Source organism: Cervus elaphus, unplaced genomic scaffold (assembly GCF_910594005.1).
Source record: "Cervus elaphus unplaced genomic scaffold, mCerEla1.1, whole genome shotgun sequence".
Lineage (NCBI taxonomy): Eukaryota > Metazoa > Chordata > Mammalia > Artiodactyla > Cervidae > Cervus > Cervus elaphus.
The window spans coordinates 399,261-418,157 of NW_025316692.1; the positions used below are offsets into that span (position 1 = coordinate 399,261).

At 52.8% G+C, this 18,897-nt stretch overlaps 1 protein-coding gene across 1 annotated transcript in view; it reads left to right on the forward strand.

Moving 5' to 3' along the window:
• The window catches only part of LOC122691280 (proto-oncogene tyrosine-protein kinase receptor Ret-like), a 49,625-nt gene extending 32,767 nt beyond the window's left edge, over positions 1-16,858 (forward strand). Inside the window, 13 exon segments of the mRNA XM_043897923.1 lie at positions 686-811; positions 2,331-2,441; positions 3,257-3,379; positions 4,330-4,595; positions 7,076-7,223; positions 8,644-8,751; positions 9,945-10,159; positions 10,242-10,364; positions 12,484-12,554; positions 13,825-13,962; positions 15,010-15,088; positions 15,090-15,113; positions 16,587-16,858. Of these exon segments, the coding sequence (XP_043753858.1) occupies positions 686-811; positions 2,331-2,441; positions 3,257-3,379; positions 4,330-4,595; positions 7,076-7,223; positions 8,644-8,751; positions 9,945-10,159; positions 10,242-10,364; positions 12,484-12,554; positions 13,825-13,962; positions 15,010-15,088; positions 15,090-15,113; positions 16,587-16,766 (1,712 nt within the window). The 3' untranslated portion in view covers positions 16,767-16,858.
• The last annotated feature ends 2,039 nt before the right edge of the window (positions 16,859-18,897 follow it).

The window sequence follows — 18,897 nt, forward strand, 5'->3', positions numbered from 1 at the left end:
GTGGATGGGGCGTGGCAGAGCCTCGGGCTGTTCCTGCAGAAGGGTGCCGTCCTATACCCCGTCACTGACCAGTGGGCTTTCTTGAGCCTCCTTCTCTGTAAGATGAGAAAACAGCGCACAGCTGCACTGGAAGGATGATGGGGGAGGTATGACACAGTTTAGTCCAGTGTGACAGCATTGTGGGTGGCCGCTGCTGCCCATCGCCTCTGTCAGCAGGACCTACCTGTGCACTTGTTTTAGGGCTGCCAGGTACAATATAGGACCCAGGTTGAGTGTGAATTTCAGGTAAACAACAAGCAATTATTGTGGTGTAAGTACATCTCGTGCAGCCTTTGCAGTGAATTAGAAGACAAACTCCCCTATGTCCCTGTGATATTAGGGCCATATTTACACAAAGCAGGTATTCACTGTTCTCTGAAGTTCAAGTTTAATTGGGTGTCCTGCGTGTCCCTGGATGAGTCTGGCCACCTCCCATCCCCACTCCATACTCAGCCCCTTAGCTGCCCCTGCTGTGTGACTATGATGCCACCCCTCCCCCAGCAGCCCCCTCACTACCCTGCGCCCCCAGAGTTTAGTGACTGCCTCCCCTCTGGGCTCAACTCGGGACAACTCCAGCCAGTGCTGCCTGCACCCATGGGTGCCCATGGCAGGCTGGCCCCCCATGACTGCTTTCTGCCACCCCTAGACATGCCTGAAGAGCCTGGCTGCCCCCTGTCCTGCGTGGTCAGCAAGAGGCAGCCCGAATGTGAGGAATGCGGTGGCCTGGGCTCTCTGACGGGCAGGTGCGAGTGGAGACAGGGAGATGGCAAAGGTAAGCCCTGGGCAGAGCCAGGCGGCGGGGAGCGTGATGGGGGCTGAGGGGGAGTAGGGTCTGTGCATGCAGGCCCTGCCAGCCTCTGTGACACCCCCCACCCCTGCCCATCTAGTCCTCCCCTGCGCTTGGTCCCTGCCGTGGCTCCTGATGCCAGGAGAGGGTGGTCACGAGCGCAGGGAACAGAGAACCTTCCAACTGTTTATCACCGATGGGATCACAGGTGCCTGAGACTGAGCTCGCTCTGGACTTGAGAAGGTCGGGGCCAAAGTTGAGATGTGTGTGTTTTCTTTTTACTTTAGTCTAAAATTCTGAATTTCTGTATTGGTGCCTAAACCAGATGGTAATTAACATGTATATATCCATTTCTCTACCCATATACACATAAATACATGTGCAGTTGTGAATGTGAAATTGAAAGTGTTAGTCGCTCACTCGTGTCTGACTCTTTGGGACTCTGTGGACTGTAGCCCACCAGGCTCCTCTGTCCATGGAATTCTCTGACAAGAATACTGGAGTGGTAGCCATTTCCTTCTCCAGGGACTGTCCCAAGCCAGAGATCAAACTCAGGTCTCCAGCATTACAGGCAGACGCTTTACTATCTGAGCCACTATATTCACCCAATGCCTTCTCTTTTTTTTTAACTTTTTATGTTATATTGGAGCATAGTTGATGAACAATGTTGTGTCAGTTTCCAGTGTACAGCATAGTGATTCAGGTATACATATACGTGTATATATTCTTTTTCGAATCCTTTTTCCGTTGAGGTTTTTATAGCATATTGAGCAGAGTTCCATGTGCTATACAGTAGGTTCTGGTTGGTTATTTTAAATATAGTGTGTATACATGTGTATCCCAAACTCCCTGACTATCCCTTCTCCCCACTCTTCCCCCATTCACCCAATGCTTTTAAACACATAGTTCACAGACACTTTTCGAAGATCTCTTGGTAATATTACTGTGCATCCAAGAAGTGGAGGAATTAAGGTAGACTACACTGTTGACATGTCATTTATGGTTGGCTTTACTTCATGAAAACACAAACCTTAAAATAATTCAAAATATCCAAAGTGGTCTTCAGAGAGGCTCTACCCAGGAGTTCCCAGCCCAGGGGACATGGACCCAAATAGGAGGGACCTGAGCAGCCTTGGGTGTGGACAGTAACTGGCTGCCAGCTGGGCCCACCAATCTGAGGGTCCCACCCACAGTGCAGCCTAGAGAGGGTCCCAGCCTCATCTGGTCTCTTCTGGCCTCTCTGATGTGAGCCTGGCACAGCTCTGGGACTGCCTGGCTCCTCTGGCCCCCACCATCCTGGCTGCCCTGTACCTCAGGGATGCCCTGCTGGTAGGGCTCTGTGTGTGGTTCTTCTCTGCTCAGATCTCAGTTTGCTCTTCCTTGCAGGGGATGGGGTGGGGTACAGGGTTGACCTGGAAGGCCCTGGGGTGTGACCCTCCTGGCTCTGCAGTCTGAACAGGGCAGCTGCTCCCTTGTGGTCATAACTGCCCACTCTGTGTTGTAGGGATAACCAGGAACTTCTCCACCTGCTCCCCCAGCATCAGGACCTGCCCCGATGGACACTGTGATGCCGTGGAGAGCAGAGACCCCAACATCTGCCCCCAGGACTGCCTCCGTAAGCAGCCCGATGAGCCTGCACCGTGACTCTGAGCGAGCAGGAGCCTGATTGGGTGGGGGGAGTAACAAGCTAAAGGGGCTTGGACTCTCACCTGCATTTCAGCCAGACCAGCCAAGCTTCTGGGTTTTGCGTGCTGAGCCCTTTCCTAACATTTTTTTTTAATAAAGGCGCTCCTCCCCCCAAATTAGAGCTTGCTGGCTTGACCCACACCCTTCCAGTGTTGCTCTAGCCAACTCATGGGGCACGACTCCCTGTCCCCCGTTTTGCTGACTGCCAGCTGCCCCCTCTGCCCCTTTTCTGCTTCTGAAAAGTAACCAAGTGTGGACCTTGACCTGGGCCCAGGGCAGCCTGTGGGTTCCTCCTCTCACCTGCTGCAGCCAGGGAGCTGGTTTGGGGGCTCATCATGCTGCAACTGGGGCTTCCCAGATGGCGCTAGTGGTAAAGAAACCCACCTGCCAATGTAGGAGATGCGCAGGTTTGATCTCTGGATTGGGAAGATCCCCTGAAGAAGGGCCTGGTGACCCACTCCAGTATTTTTGCCTGGAGAATCTCATGGACAGAGGAGCTTGGTGGGCTACAGTCCACAGTGTTGCAAAGAGTCGACCTGACTGAAGCGACTTAGCACACATGCATGCATGCTGAGGCTCTTGCCTGGGGTGACCTAGACTTCTGATCTCACTGTGCTCCCTGGGCGTGAGAGTGCTGACATCAGGTGGGGAGGGGCCTCTCATGATCCTGTCTGGTGGTCCTGGCTGGCCAGGTCCCCCTGGAGGCTGAGAGTGGGCTGCTGAGTGGGTGGTGTCTGTCCTCAGGGGGCGGCAGCATCATTGGTGGGCACGAACCTGGGGAGCGCCGGGGGATTAAAGCTGGCTTCGGTATCTGCAACTGCTTCCCTGAGAAGAAGAAGTGCTTCTGCGAGCCGGAGGATAGCCAAGGTGCATTGGGGGTGGGGGGGTGGGGGGCACAGCTGGCCGGGATCCCCACACCTCCCTGAGCCTCCAGGGAGCAAGGGAGAAGATTGCAGGAAGGAAGAGAAACCTAGGAGATCTTCCTCCTTCCCTGGGGTCTTGGTTCCCCCATGTGTGCAGACAAGGAGCTGGCTCAAGGCTACTAAGACTGCCTTGTGGCCCGAAGTTCCTTTTTTTTTTTTTTTTTTTTTGGCAAGGCTTATGGGATCTTAGGTGCCCAACCAGGGATTGAATCTTGGCCACAGCCGTGAAAGCTCCTTGTCCTAACTGCTGGACCACCAAAGAATTCCCTGGCCTCAAGTTCTATAATAAAGATTGGGCTGGAAAACTAGTTATTCCACCAAATAGCTCAGCATCTCCTCAGACTGTGCCTGTGTAGAGCCTTTCCTGGGCCTGTGGCATTGGCCAGCTGGGTCCCCCCTCCCAGCACCCTCCAGGTGCTTCTTCTAGAACAGGGGGGCCCCACTGAACACATGGGGAGCTTTTCTGGCATTTGGGTGGTCATTGCATGGCCCAGATCCTGGGCCACTTGTCTTTCCTCTCCACTATATATTGAACATGAAGAAAATACAGAAGATATTAGGAATGCAGGAGAAGAACTTCTCCCACCCCCCGGGCCCCTGGGCCTCTGGCTTCAGTGCAACGTTCCAGGGTGGGGGAGGTGCAGGGGTGCACAACCTCTGGTGTGTGACCTCAGGCAGGATGTTTATAAATGCTCATTCCTTCCAGAAAAGGGCAATAATAGTCTCTTGTAGCAAAAACATACAGAACAGTACCTGCCATGGGTCAGGAGTGTTGGCAGGCAGCTCACAGTCGGTCACAGCAGCCACTTCCTGGCTGTCACAGGTGTGGCTCTGTTGGGTATTGGGGGTCCCCCTTGTGGGGTGTCTACTCTCACAGCCCCTACTCGCCCGCAGACACCCTGCGTGATGACCTCTGCTGCACAGTGATCACGGCAGCTGTGGTCTTCTCCATCGTATCTGTGCTGCTGTCTGTGCTGCTGTCCACCTTCTGCATCCACCGCTACCGCAAGAATGCCCACAAGCCGCCCATTGCCTCGGCTGAGATGACCTTCTGTCGACCCGCCCAAGCTTTTCCGGTCAGCTACTCCTCATCTGGTGCCTGCCGGCCCTCTCTGGACTCCATGGAGAACCAGGTCTCAGTGGACACCTTCAAGATCCCGGTGAGGTTCTCCATGTGGCAGCAGGGCCAGGGAGGCAGCCCTTCCAGGTAGCCATGTGGGTAGCCTCTGGTCTAGGGCAGCTGGGGAAGGAGGGGGGAACAGAAGGGGCAGGGCCCTTGGGGTTGTTGCATCCTTGCCTGCCAGGAGGACCTCGTGAGCTTCCAGCTGTCTTCTAACCTCCACCGAGATGTCTTTCAGGGAGGGCAGAAGGCAGGGGTGGGGCAGAGAGCGTGAATCAGTGTGGAAAAGGATGGATGTGGATTTAAATGACTGAGATCTGGGCCATTAGGCTCCAAGGAGAGGGCAGGCCATGCTGTACCCACCTAAGATATCTCCTACGGAGGCCCCAAGTGCTGGAGGATGCAGCCTTGGGGGAGGCCCTGAGGAGGAGTGTGTGGGTTTTATTCTCAGAAGGTAGGACCACCCTAGGGCTGGAGGCTGATGTTCTGCCTTCATTTCCACGGGTCGCTCTGCTGGGGAGTCTGTTGGGTAGGAGCCCCATGATGAAACACTGTCCCCATCCAGGCGAGAGAGACTGGCAGGTGGGGGGCCTGGCCGCAGCCAGGAGGGGATTCTGTCTGTGGCTTGGAGAGTGGGGTTGCTGAGAGGCCTCTCAGGCACCATCAGGGGAGCCTGGCCCCAGGACTCTGTGACTGGCCTGCCAAGAGGGGAGAATCAGCCCAAGCCTCCTCCTCCATGGCATGGTCTGGGCCTGCAGTTAGTGTGGGAGGCTCAGACACCACCTCCTGCCCGGCCAGGCTGCTCCTCCGCCTGTCTGCCCTCCAGTGTTTTTGCTGAGGAGACTGAAATACTATGGGGACTGGGGGCTGGAGACCTCCCACCTGCTGAGTGTTTGGAACCAGCAAAGTCAGGAAGGAGGCCTCTGTGGCCACCACATCTGGGAATGGCCCTCGTGGCCCAGGGACGAGCCATTTGATTCCCTTATATGCCCTGACGGTTTGTGCTGAGACACACAATGAGAGAGGTTCTTCTGTGGGGGGGGGGGGGCCACGGACCACTTTCAGCCTCTAGCCCAGAGTGCAGAGAAGCCAGAGCTGGGCCGGAGGCCCAGGACCACACTGACCAGCTCTGAGGTCTTAGACACATTATTCGACCCTTTGGCCTTAGTTCTGTCTTACATAAAGTGGGGAGGACACTTTGGGGTTTTAGCACTTTTAAAGAGAAACAAATGAGAGATATCCCCTCTTAGCCCAGTCTTTATGTGCAGTCAGCTGTTATCCAGTGCAGTGTGGACACCAGGGTGGTGGTGACTCTGTTGTCACCTTTGAGCCTGACTATGGATTCTTGGTAGAGGAGGAAATGGCAACCCACTCCAGTATTCTTGACTGGAGAATCTCATGGACAGAGGAGCCTGGCTACAGTCCATGGGAGTCAGACACGACTGCCTCTTTTGCAACTTAAAGAACAAACAACATGGGTTATTGGGGAAGCTGAGACACCAGGACACCTGGGGAGCTGGCTGGAAGGCGCCCCTGGCCGTGGTGCTTAGAGGAGCCTGCCTCTGCTCCCAGACGTAAGAACACAGGGTTCTGGTCCCTGGGGGGGGGGCAGTGGGTCACCAGTGTGTGTCTGTGGGTTAGGCGAGCCTGCCAGGCACATCATAAGCAGCCCCTGGAGCCATGCCCACACCCAGCCACAGCAAGACTTGGGGACCTGGGCATCCAGTGCCGACGGGAAGGCAGGTTCCAGACAGGCTTCAGCATCCCCAGAGTTCAGGTCTTCGAGCCAGTCTTGGGGTCTGGGAAGACCCCACCCCAGAGGGGTCTTCAGTGGGCATGGTGTGTTGGGAAGGCCGGTGTGTGCAAGTTCTGGCCAGTGGCTGGGCTGTGGGAGGAGCAGACTCTTCCACACATTGTCAGGGAGGGATGGGGGGGTACCTGAGGGGCACAGTGGTAACTTTCTAGAGGCTGCCACACCAGGAAGGTGTTCTTGACACCCCATCCTGTAGCTGGGAGTGCAGGGCTGGTAGGCAACTGGGGCCACAGCTGCCACTTGAGTTCTCTTGGAAGTCCTGGAGCCTGGGCCACTGTCAGTGCCTGGTGTCCAAAACAGAGGTGGTGCCATGAGGCTTGGGCCTGAGTCCCAGGGAAGAGGCTGTGGTCCCCCTGTGAGCACCTGTGGGTGCTGAGTAAACCCTGACTCTCTCACTGGAGATACCAGGCCCTGGGCCTGAGGTGGCCCAGGGCATCTATAGTAGATGGAGGCCAGTGAGGGTATGAGCATACGGAGTCCAGCCAGTCTGTGGCAACACCTGCCTTCCTGTGGGGGGACGCATCTTGTCATGGCACCTCAGGGCCTGACTGTGGGGTCTTGCCCTTGGACATGGTGACTGTCACCTGTCACTTCAGGTGACAGTCGGCCGTCTGCACATGGAGCTTGTCCGCCGGCTCTTGCCTTCTTCCTTTCTTCTTACCTTCGCCATCTCTCTTCCCTCTCTTTTTCCTTCAAACCCAATGTAGGAGGATCCCAAGTGGGAATTCCCACGGAAGAACTTGGTGCTTGGAAAAACTCTGGGAGAAGGTGAATTTGGAAAAGTGGTCAAGGCCACAGCCTTTCGGCTGAAAGGCAAAGCAGGGTACACGACTGTGGCTGTGAAGATGCTGAAAGGTACGTGCCCAGGCAGTACACAGGGGGCTCTGCCACTCACACCTGCGGGGGCCCCAGTGGGTGGATGAAGCCCTTATGACAGCCAGGACTCTGGCAATCAGCCTGCTGCCTCCTGAAGAACCAATACGCCTCCCCTGCTCTTCTTGAGTGGCTGCAGTCTAGGGACCTCCACCATGGATGATGTGGGCTGGTGTGGTCCCTGGAGAAGCAGGGTAAGACATTCCTCCCTTGAAAGCTTTCAGAGCCATGTTGCTTGTGTATCAATGTTGGGTAAAGATCCGAGTTTAAATTAAAAGCCCTTAAGTTCAAAACCGACAGCTCTCCCCACCTCAGTCTGCCCCATTAATTTCTTTCGCCAAGCGTCCACTGAGGTCCTGGTGAAGAGACCACCTGTAAGGACTGGCCCCTGTCCCCCAGGTCCCTGCCTTTCCCAGTCCCCATCCCCCCCAGCCCTTAGTGGGCCAGCACTGCCCCAGTCTTAGCACATGCTGGGTATCCTCACTGCTGCTTCTCAGCAGGGACTGGGTAGACAGTCCTCTGCCATGGCTGAGTTCTGCCTCAGCTTGACCAACTGAGGGCCCAGTGGCCATGTGATGGGCACATTTTAGGCTGATGCACTCTGATGTTCAGCAGTCGGGGAGCCATGCAGTGCCGGGTACTTTTGTGTACTTACCCAGGCCCTCAGACTGGGGTTGCCCCTTGTCTATGAGACCCCAGGCCCTAAGAGGGCACAGTGAGACTGGCCCTGGGTCACTCATGTGTGGTCCAAAGGGTTCCAATGCCCCATCTTGCAGCTGTCTTCTCATTTCCAGACAAGTCTACAGCCAGAGGCAGTGGCACAACTGGGCAGTGGGATGTGGGGCCATGACCCAGGAGGACAGTTGGCCAGGAGACCTCCACACCCAAGCTCCTGAGCACAACTATCTCTGCCCTTGGAAAACACACACTCAGCATGGCAAGACGACTTCTGTGAAGTCTCATGGCCTTCACCTTTCTCCAGGGCCTCACCCCCCTTTGCCAAGTGCTTGGTTGGCAGGTGTTTGGGGACACCAGGGAGTCCCTTTACCTCCCCAGAAGGGTTAATGAAGGGTTAACGCCACTGTCTTTGAGAGATGGTGATTGCAGGGAAATAATGCCATTTGCATGCATAGCCCAGCCCAGAAGGCTTTCCATGGAAAGACTCTGCTCACATGGAAGTGCGCTCCTCTGGTTCTTACTCCCTGTAGGCAATTGAGGCCGCTGTTGACCCTCCCATGGGCTGAGAGTAGCTCCAAGCAGTGAGGTCCTGGCAGGCCTCAGTCTGAACCTGAGTAGGATGTCTGGGAAGGAGACAAGTCTGTGTAGACCCCTCGTTTGCGCCTGTGACCCAGCATGGTGGTAGCAGGGACTTTGTGACCTGCTTTGTTTCTGTGCATTTCAGAGAATGCCTCCCCAAGCGAGCTGTGGGACCTGCTATCAGAGTTCAACCTCCTGAAGCAGGTCAACCACCCGCAAGTCATCAAGCTGTACGGGGCCTGCAGCCAGGATGGTAAGACCAGCCGGGGACTAGCAGCTGCTGGGCACAAGCCAGGGGCTCTGGGCTGCTCCATTCTGCATTCTCCCTCATCCCCATCCTTTTCTTCTCTGGCACCTGTCCTCTCTCTTCCTGGAAGCATGGTTTCTCTGGCTCTTGCCTGAAACTTGTGTGTCAGTGGACCATGAGGGCTGCCACAGGAGTGTTCCCTGGGGTCTCTGGCGACATCCTGGTTGTCAGCACCCTGCCCCAGGCTGAGCCCTTAAGACAGGGAAGTCCAGAGATGAGCAGTGTCTCCTGGGCACCTACTAGATATGCCATAACCTCCAGGTGATCTCAACCCCACCCCAGCCTGGGGTGGCAAAGGCAATGGCAGATCATTTTTCACATAAGAGCATTTTGCTCTATTAGTCTTCCAAAACTGCTTTGCCACCCTGGGGGCCTCCCACTTTGTGTGTGTGTGTGTGTGTGTGTGTGTGTGTGCATGTGCGCGTGGGTGCATGTGTATTTCGGGTGTGAGGGAGATGGGAGGCCGACAGGGAGAGAGCAGCAGGGGCACCAGTAGCACTCAGGGCCGGGCCTCGGGGAGGACTGTGGCCTGAGAGCAGGCAGGGCAGGGAGAGGGTGGCCAGGGGCAGTCCAGAACCTCTGCCTCCATCAGCTGTCCCCAGGCCATACTGTGGCAAGACCAGGGGTACAGAAAGTTCCTGACATCCGAGCAGCAGTGGTTATCTCCCAGGGCAGCTTCAAATGCAGTGACTGCTTGCCCTGGACACCCAGGAAAGAGGTTGTGGTCAACTGTCCAGGCAGCTGGCTTTGGAATCCAAAGCCCCTGCAAGATGGAGGAGCTTCCCAAGTGGCACTAGTGATAAAGAACCTGCCTGCCAATGCAGGAGATGTAAAAGACTTGGGCTCAATCCCTGAGTCAGGAAGATCCCTTGGAGGGGGACATGACAACCTACTCCACTCTTCTTGCCTGGAAAATCCCATGGACAGAGGAGCTTGGCAGGCTACAGTCTATAGGGTCACAAAGAGTCAGACATGACTGAAGTAACATAGTGCTGCAAGGTGGAGAGCAGAGTGATGGGAGAGTGAGCTGAGGCTTGAGTCCTCAGGCTGCTGGAAGCGATTGCCCCGTGCTGGCCCAACTTCTGCCTGCCCAGGGTCACCTAAGCAGCCAGCCCACGTACCTACTGCTCTGCCCCTAGGGCCACTGCTCCTCATCGTGGAGTATGCCAAGTACGGCTCCCTGCGGGGCTTCCTCCGAGAGAGCCGCAAGGCGGGACCTGGCTACGTGGGCAGCGGGGGCAGCCGCAACTCCAGTTACCTGGACAACCTGGAGGAGCAGGCCCTGACCATGGGCGACCTTGTCTCCTTTGCCTGGCAGATCTCACAAGGGATCCAGTACCTGGCTGAGATGAAGGTGCGTGCCGCCCCAGCCCCGCGCCCCCTCCGCCAGCGATTGGCCCGGGGTTCAGGGGTCCCTGCTGTTGTCTTTTCCACAGCTTGTCCATCGGGACTTGGCAGCCAGAAACATCCTGGTAGCCGAGGGCCACAGGATGAAAATCTCAGATTTTGGTCTGTCCCGAGATGTTTATGAAGAGGATTCCTACGTGAAGAGGAGCAAGGTACCAGGCTCTGGGGTGTGATGGCCTGAGGGCAGAGGGCATGGTCAGGGAGCCCACAGGGTGGGGACAGATTTTGATCTGAGGAAGATAAAGCGGGTTTTTAGAGTGCAAACTTCCAGTCCTCATCCCCGAACTCTTTCCTAGTCCTGGGTCCCCAGAGACCCAGAGCAGGACTCAGTCTTGAGCCTGTTCCTTCTCTTCCTCACAGCCACACGTGCTGTTTTGGAGCTCCCTGCTGGGAGTGGGGTTCCTGCAGCTTCTCTCACTTTTCATCACTATCACTTCTAAAGGTCACCCACCACTGCAGAAATAACAATCTTCTTGTCTGCAGTTGCTCCTCTCACTGCTGCAGAGTGAAGGTCACTGTTTTACTTTCTGTGTAACTTTAGTCCTTTGCTTGGGGAAAAGAAATGAATTAAACCCAAGCTTGCTAGTCATTCTTTACAGAAAGGATTGAACCACTTTACAGCAGGGTATGCTCCTGGTCCAAGGGCCTAGGAACGGCTGACTAAGTGAGTTTGGAAGGCAATCAGGAGGATCCTGGAGACAAAGTCCAGAGTTACAGTGTAGAGATTTGGGAAGCTTTTTCCAAGTCACTAAAACAGGTGGTTCGGGGACCTTCTTGGGAAACCTGGTTCCCTGGTATGGTCCCCTTCCCTGTGACATTGGTCTTGACTTTCTTGGTGCTGCTATCCTCCCAACCCCTTTCTAGTAGCCTCCCTGTGACAGACTAGACAGGGAAGATCACAGGCCCCCTCAAGACACACAGCTAAGCTGGCATTCAGAACAGATGCTGCTCAAAAAGAAAAACACAGAAAGCCACGACATACACTTCAGCTTTGCTCTGAGGGGCGAGTGAAGCCCAGGTGCTCCTGGGGCTGTGAGGATGACATTTGATTTCTTGTGGGGTTTCTGTTGTGACAGCACATCTTAGAAGTGCTGAAGGGGAAGTGGAGAGGGGTGCTCCCTACCCCGTGGAGGGGGCTGGATGGAACTTCCTGTTGATGCACTGGTCCTCGGGAAGGCCCTGTGTCACCCAGCAAGGAAGCACAAGGTGCCCAAGCTCGGCCCCTGAGAGCACAGCCTGCAGGTTGCATTGTTAGAAACACACACCCTCGAAGCAGTCACACTTCATGTAGGGTATGAATCCTAAATAGTACTTTAAAAAAAAAAAAAGAAGTACAATAAATGCATTAAAATCCAAAGCAAATGCCTTTTTTTTAATTGATTGTGCCTTGATGCTGACCTGTTTGTTGTTGTTTAATCGATCAGTCGTGTCTGACTCTTTGCGACCCATGGACTGTAGCCCAGCAGGATCCTCTGTCTATGGAATTCCCCAGGCAAGAATACTGGAGTGGGTTGCCATTTCCTCCTCCAGGGTATCTTCCTGACCCATGGATCAAACCCGCATCTCCTGCACTGCAGGTGGATTCTTTACCACTGAGCCACCAGGAAAGCCCGCTGATCTATTTGTACCAAAAAGCTATTTCTTAAGTTGCATTAGAAAGGATTTGTTAGGTTGAACTCCAGCCTCTCCATGGTGGAGGACAGTCTTTTAGAGGATGCTAAAAGGGCCCTGGGATAAAATAAGGGAAAAATCAGACTCAAGACACTCACATTGATTTCTTCGCTCAGAGCTTCTTAGAAAGGCCTTTAGTGTGTTCATTTGTGTCAGAAATTCCCAAGATGGAAACACTGGATGTTGGCTTCCCAGACCCCTTCACCCTCAGAAATCAGGGGAGATCTTGATGGAAGTGCTTCCAGCCTACCCACTGGGCAGCACCCAGGGTGCAGTGCCCCTGATCTCCCGAGAAGTGACCACAGTGGGGCCTGGCTTGCACTTAGCATCAATTCCTTGGGATGTGGTGCATGACCAGCACACCTTGTATAGCTGTGGGCAGGCCGACTGACTCCCTCGGGGGTCTCAGCCAAGCCTAGGAAGGCGGGGCTAGGACTCCAGCCCCTGTGAGGCTGGGCTGCTGGCCTCTACCCAGGAACACACTGGAGTCATTACTCAGTGTTCCCTAAGAGCTGAAAGAGCCTGAGATGTGTCCCCCACACACACCAGTTCCTAGGATCTCAGAGCAACGTTAATGCCTTTCTTTCACTCCTTCCTTAGGGTCGGATCCCAGTCAAGTGGATGGCCATTGAGTCCCTCTTTGATCATATCTACACCACCCAGAGTGATGTGTGAGTCTGGGTGTTGCCTTCCTGGGGTGGAGGTTACATGTATGCACCTGTCTGGGCAGCTCTGCTGGGGAACAGAGTTGCCCTGAGTCCCTGTCAGCTCATTCCAGCCGTCCAGAGTGACCTCCCCAAACTGGGGGGCTGTGGATGGGGAAGCTTTGTGTACTCACACAGCAAATGGCAAAGGCCCAGGCAGTAGTTCTGAGTGCCACGGTGGAATGCATGAGGATGTGAGCCATAGCTGCAGCCCCCTTGCCTCCCCCACCTCCCCTGCCCTCTCTTTGGACATCTCAGTGACACACAGTCCCAGCTGAACAGTTCCCTCTCTGTGAGCCTGAGTGTGAGCGGGCTTCAAGCAGGTCCCTGGAGACTGGTCCCCACCCAGAGACAGGTTTAGGGTGGAGTGACCTTGAATGGGTTTCCGGTACCCAAACTGCTCCAAGACCAAAACTCAAGTCTTCCAAGTCCAACTGCATTCTCAATTGTTTTGAAAACCACAACAGACTTGTTTCCAAATGTTCTGCTGTAAACAGCCTTGCATGTTTTAAATAAAGTAGGCTGTGAAAAGGCAATTCTTAAACAGTTTTAACAGCTGTGTTCTGATTACCAAGTGGACTGTAAAACAACTGGAAATGCAGGGGAAAGCATAATGAGACTAAAAGTCAATGGGGCCCCACCATCCCAAAATAACTACGGCCAGCACTCACAGGCCTTGCCTAGAGTTGTCCGTGGCATGCAGGCATTCTTTATTACTGTAAACGGGCTTGTGTGATAATGCTGTTTTGTGATGATTTTGTCCCCACTTGACAGTAAATTTTCCCTCACAGTTGATATTTTCCCATTGCAGTGTTTTTTCCTTTTAACATCTTATGAAAATTTCCAGGCACACAGAAAAGGTGAAGGGGTTTTGCAGAGTGCCCTGGTGCCCTGTGGCCTCAGTTTGACCTGCTTTTCACTGTGCTCATTTGCATTCCCTGTGCCGTCTCTGATGCTACAGAGCTTCACCTCAGGGGTCAGCCACCTGCCCTTTTTGGATATGGGGGCTGAGCTTGGGCAGCAGCTTGCCAGGGGGTTGGGGCAGGGCAGGCAGACACCTGGTCCCGCCTCCATTCCACTTCCATCTGTCTGGTCAGCCTAGGCTGAAACTGTGGGCACTTGGACCACTCTCTGTACAGGGAACTCGGGTCCTGTTGCTGCCCAGGGGGAGGATATCTGGGGCGCTGAGGATGCCACAGACTCAGTGCAGTCGCTCATTGGCCCTCTGGTTCTGCAGGTGGTCCTTTGGTGTCCTGCTGTGGGAGATTGTGACCCTGGGCGGCAACCCCTACCCTGGGATTCCTCCAGAGCGGCTCTTCAACCTTCTGAAGACAGACTATCGGATGGAGAGGCCAGACAACTGCAGCGAGGAGATGTGAGCATGCTTTCTCTGGTCCAGCCTCCCCAGCCACTGACACTCCAGGTTTTGGAGGGGTGGGGTCATGCACACTCATCCTTTCCCACTGCTGGGCAGCCCTGGGTGCCAGCCCTAGGCGAGCTGGGCAGCTGGAAGCAACGGGCTAAGACAAAGGCACAGATGACAGAGAACCACCCTTGGGCATGATGGCAGATGCTGGGGACCCAGATTCCACTGGGGGCTGGGTGGGCCTCCTGGGGGGACTTACAAGCTGAGGGGGAGCAGGACCCCAGGAGAGGTGGTGGAAGGATGAGGGAGCAGCTTCAGTCTAAGGCTAGAGACCTGTCCCAGGATGCTTGGGGAGGGGCAGGTAATTCAGAATGGCCCCAGGGGTACATACAGGGGAGCGCCCAAGTGGAGACACCAAGGCAGACAAAGAGCAGGCAGATGGCACCTGGACTTCAGCTCGAGGGCACCAGAATCTTCTCATCAAATGGTGGTTCCATCAGATGATCCTTGGAGAACAGGTTGAGAACACATGAGAAGGGGGTCGTCCATAGTTAGACACACACTGGTCCATTCATTCTACAAAGTCTGTCATGCACCTGCCATGTGCCTGGCTCAGGGCTGTGGGAGTGCAAGGGTGAGTAGGTGCTGCCTCCCTGGGCACCCTAGACTGGCAGGCACAGGCCCAGCACTCACCCACAAGGTGGCCCCTGCAGCCCTGCCAGAGCCCCAGGGGAGGGAGGGAGGGAGGTGCAAGACAGAGTGTGCTTGGCAGGTTTTTGTGTTCATACACAGTTCATCCTTCATAAGAGTTTTAAGGACTGGCATTTCTGCGTTAGCTGCCATAACAAGCATGGCTGGACCACAGCGCCAGACACTGTGAGCCCCTGCTGACCCATCATACCCTGGCCCAACTCAGAGAAGGATGTCAGTGACACAGGAACAGCTTTGGGATTTTGGACCAGAGCCTCTGGGGCCCAGGTGCACTGTACTGGGTGTGGTGGTTGTGACTGGGCAATCCTTGCTGGATTGTCACCACCCACCTGTTTGTCTCACCAGGTACAGTCTAATGCTGCAGTGCTGGAAGCGGGAACCAGACAAGAGGCCAGTGTTTGCCGACATCAGCAAAGACCTAGATATCTAAGATGATGGTTAAGAGCAGAGTGAGTACCCGGAGCCAATCCCTGGTGCCACTTCCCTCACCCCAGTTCATGGAATTCCCAATACAAAGGCAGAGTGCGGCTGTGCAGAGTGAGATGGTCATGTCGTCTCCTGGTAGGGGGCAGGGCAGACTGGGGGCAGGGGGCGGGGCGGGCACGAACCTTTATCCTTAATCCAGGCCTCTTGGACTTCTTGAAATTAGGGAGAAACCAGGATTTTTACCTTGACACTTAGGAAGAGCCCTCCACAGACAGGGGTGGGAAGAAGATATGCCAAAGCCAAACAAAATTATTTTCAATAATGGAACTTGAGGAAGTAAAGTTGGAATGAATGTGTCCTAAATTCAGATTCTATGAAGGGTCTGGCTAGGGGTGGGAAGTGAAGGGAGCAGTGGAAACTGTGACAAATAGTAACCTACCAGCTGGCTCTGAAGGACCTGTTACCATAGACAATGTAACCTGTAGGAATAAGAGTGCCAGCATGCCAGGGCTTTTTAAGGGATGTTTATGTTTCCCAGTTTTTATAGCAATTTCCAAAAGCTCAGTGTGGGCCAAACAACATATCTGTGTGCCTCCAGTTTACAACTCTAGGTGATAGAGGAAATCAACACAGTTTTCACTAATATTGATTGGGCAATGGGCTGCCTCCTGTATTCTGCCTTAGATGCTGGGGATGCAAGTAAAGAAAATAGACACAGACCTTGCTTGCCCTCTGGTGGTTTCATCCTTAAATTGACACAGTTACTGAAAGTTGTCATTTCTCCAAACATGGAAGGCAAGATGCATGGACTGGGCCCCTTGGAATAAAACCCAACCTTGGTGTATCGTTTGGGCACATCCTATGATTTGCCCTAAACAGAGGTAATAGCTGATGCCTACAAACAGCTTTCCTATAACAGTGCTGAGAACCAGCCAGAAACACACTGGAAGCATTCTTGACACCTTTAACCAGGGCAGTGGAAGTAGCCGGTCCTCACAAATCATCCTGCTTGGGAGCTGAAGCCTCTAGCAGCATCTTATGCAAAACCCACACCGATGACTCAGATTTCTTGGTCCTGACTTGATATTGGAGATGGCAGGAGTGCCTGGAGGGAAGCCAGAAAGTGTGGAGCAGATGGGGAATGTGTCTTGGCCTTCCCACATGAGTCACGGGACTGCAATCCCAGAGCCTCAGGTTTTATAAACAGGCCTGTTCTCCAGTGCTGGGCCTGGTGCCCCTAGCGCTGCAGAGAGAGGACCAGAACAATGAGGGAACACATTTCTGCCTCCAAGAGGTGATTTTCTGTGATGAGGACCAGAGGCTGGGGGAACTCATGCTGACAGACCTGGCCAGGGGCTCAGATCTGGCAAGAGGTTGATAGGTGCGGGGTGGGACTCGGCTGGGGCTTCTGCTATCAGGCAGGGCGGGGGTGGGGAGGGGTGGGCATGTCCAGCAATGACCTGCTCCAGGAGTGACCAGGTCTCTCTCCCTTCCAGGACTACTTGGACCTGGCCGTGTCCACCCCATCCGACTCACTGTTGTATGATGATGGCCTGTCAGAGGAGGAGACACCCCTGGGGGACTGTAATAATGTTCCCCTCCCTCGCACCCTCCCCTCCACATGGATTGAAAACAAACTCTATGGTAGAATTTCACATGCATTTACTAGATTCTAGCCACGTTGTTCCTGCTCTCTGCACTGTCCTTACTCTCTGTAATGCTTTTTAAGAGTGTTTCTGGTTTGAATGAAACCAAAGTCTGCTCTGAACCTTTTTGTTTGTAAATGTCTGACTTTGCATCCATTTACATTTAGGCATTTTTTTTAAAACTATGTTTTTTTTAAAGGATGTGAAAATATGTGTGATGATCACATTGCCCAGCAGCTTAAGATGATAGAGGAGAGGGCGGGGCAGAACTCTCAGGGGATTTTTTTTTTTTTGGCTCCTCGCATTTTTCACACCTTTTCATGCTCCTCGCATTTTTCACACCTTTTCATGCTCCTCGTCTTTTTTTTTTTTTTTTTGCTCCTCGTATTTTTCTCCCCTTTTCCTGCTCCTGGGATTTTTCACACTTTTCTTGCTCCTCGTATTTTCACACTTTTGATGCTCCTGTTATTTTTCACACTTTTCTGCTCCTCGTATTTTTCTGTTTTTTTTTTTTTTTGCTCTTCGTATTTTTCTCCCCTTTTCCTGCTCCTGGGATTTTTCACACTTTTCTTGCTCCTCGTATTTCCACACTTTTGATCCTCCTCTTATTTTCCCCCCTTGTCTGCTCCTCGTATTTTTCTTTTTCTTTTTTTTTTTTTGCTCCTCGTATTCTTCTCCCTTTTTTCTTCGCCTCGGGTTTTTCAAACCTTTCTTGTTCCTCGTATTTCCACACTTTTGATCCTCCTCTTATTTTTCCCCCTTTTCTGCTCCTCGTATTTTTCTTTTTTTTTTTTTTTCGCTCCTCGTATTGTTCTCCCCTTTTTCTTCTCCTCGTGTTTTTCCCACTTTTCCTGCTCCTCGTATTTCCACACTTTTGATCCACCTCTTATTTTCCCCCCTTTTCTGCTCCTCGTATTTTTCTTTTTTTTTTTGCTCCTCGTATTGTTCTCCCCTTTTTCTTCTCCTCGTGTTTTTCCCACTTTTCTTGCTCCTCGTATTTCCACACTTTTGATCCTCCTCTTATTTTCCCCCCTTGTCTGCTCCTCGTATTTTTCTTTTTCTTTTTGCTCCTCGTATTGTTCTCCCCTTTTTCTTCTCCTCGTGTTTTTCCCACTTTTCGTGCTCCTCGTATTTCCACACTTTTGATCCTCCTCTTATTTTCCCCCCTTGTCTGCTCCTCGTATTTTTCTTTTTCTTTTTTTTTTTTTGCTCCTCGTATTCTTCTCCCTTTTTTCTTCGCCTCGGGTTTTTCAAACCTTTCTTGTTCCTCGTATTTCCACACTTTTGATCCTCCTCTTATTTTTCCCCCTTTTCTGCTCCTCGTATTTTTCTTTTTTTTTTTTTTTCGCTCCTCGTATTGTTCTCCCCTTTTTCTTCTCCTCGTGTTTTTCCCACTTTTCCTGCTCCTCGTATTTCCACACTTTTGATCCACCTCTTATTTTCCCCCCTTTTCTGCTCCTCGTATTTTTCTTTTTTTTTTTGCTCCTCGTATTGTTCTCCCCTTTTTCTTCTCCTCGTGTTTTTCCCACTTTTCTTGCTCCTCGTATTTCCACACTTTTGATCCTCCTCTTATTTTCCCCCCTTGTCTGCTCCTCGTATTTTTCTTTTTCTTTTTGCTCCTCGTATTGTTCTCCCCTTTTTCTTCTCCTCGTGTTTTTCCCACTTTTCGTGCTCCTCGTATTTCCACACTTTTGATCCTCCTCTTATTTTTCCCCCTTGTCTGCTCCTCGAATTTTTCTTTTCTTTTTTTTTTTTTGCTCCTCGTATTGTTCTCCCCTTTTTCTTCTCCTCGTGTTTTTCCCACTTTTCTTGCTCCTCGTATTTCCACACTTTTGATCCTCCTCTTATTTTCCCCCCTTTTCTGCTCCTCGTATTTTCTTTTTTTTTTTTTTTTTGCTCCTCGTATTGTTCTCCCCTTTTGCGTCTCCTCGTGTTTTTCCCACTTTTCTTGCTCCTCGTATTTCCACACTTTTGATCCTCCTCTTATTTTTCCCCCTTGTCTGCTCCTTGACTTTTTCTTTTCTTTTTTTTTTTGCTCCTCGTATTGTTCTCCCCTTTTTCTTCTCCTCGTGTTTTTCCCACTTTTCTTGCTCCTCGTATCTCCACACTTTTGATCCTCCTCTTATTTTCCCCCATTGTCTGCTCCTTGTATTTTTCTTTT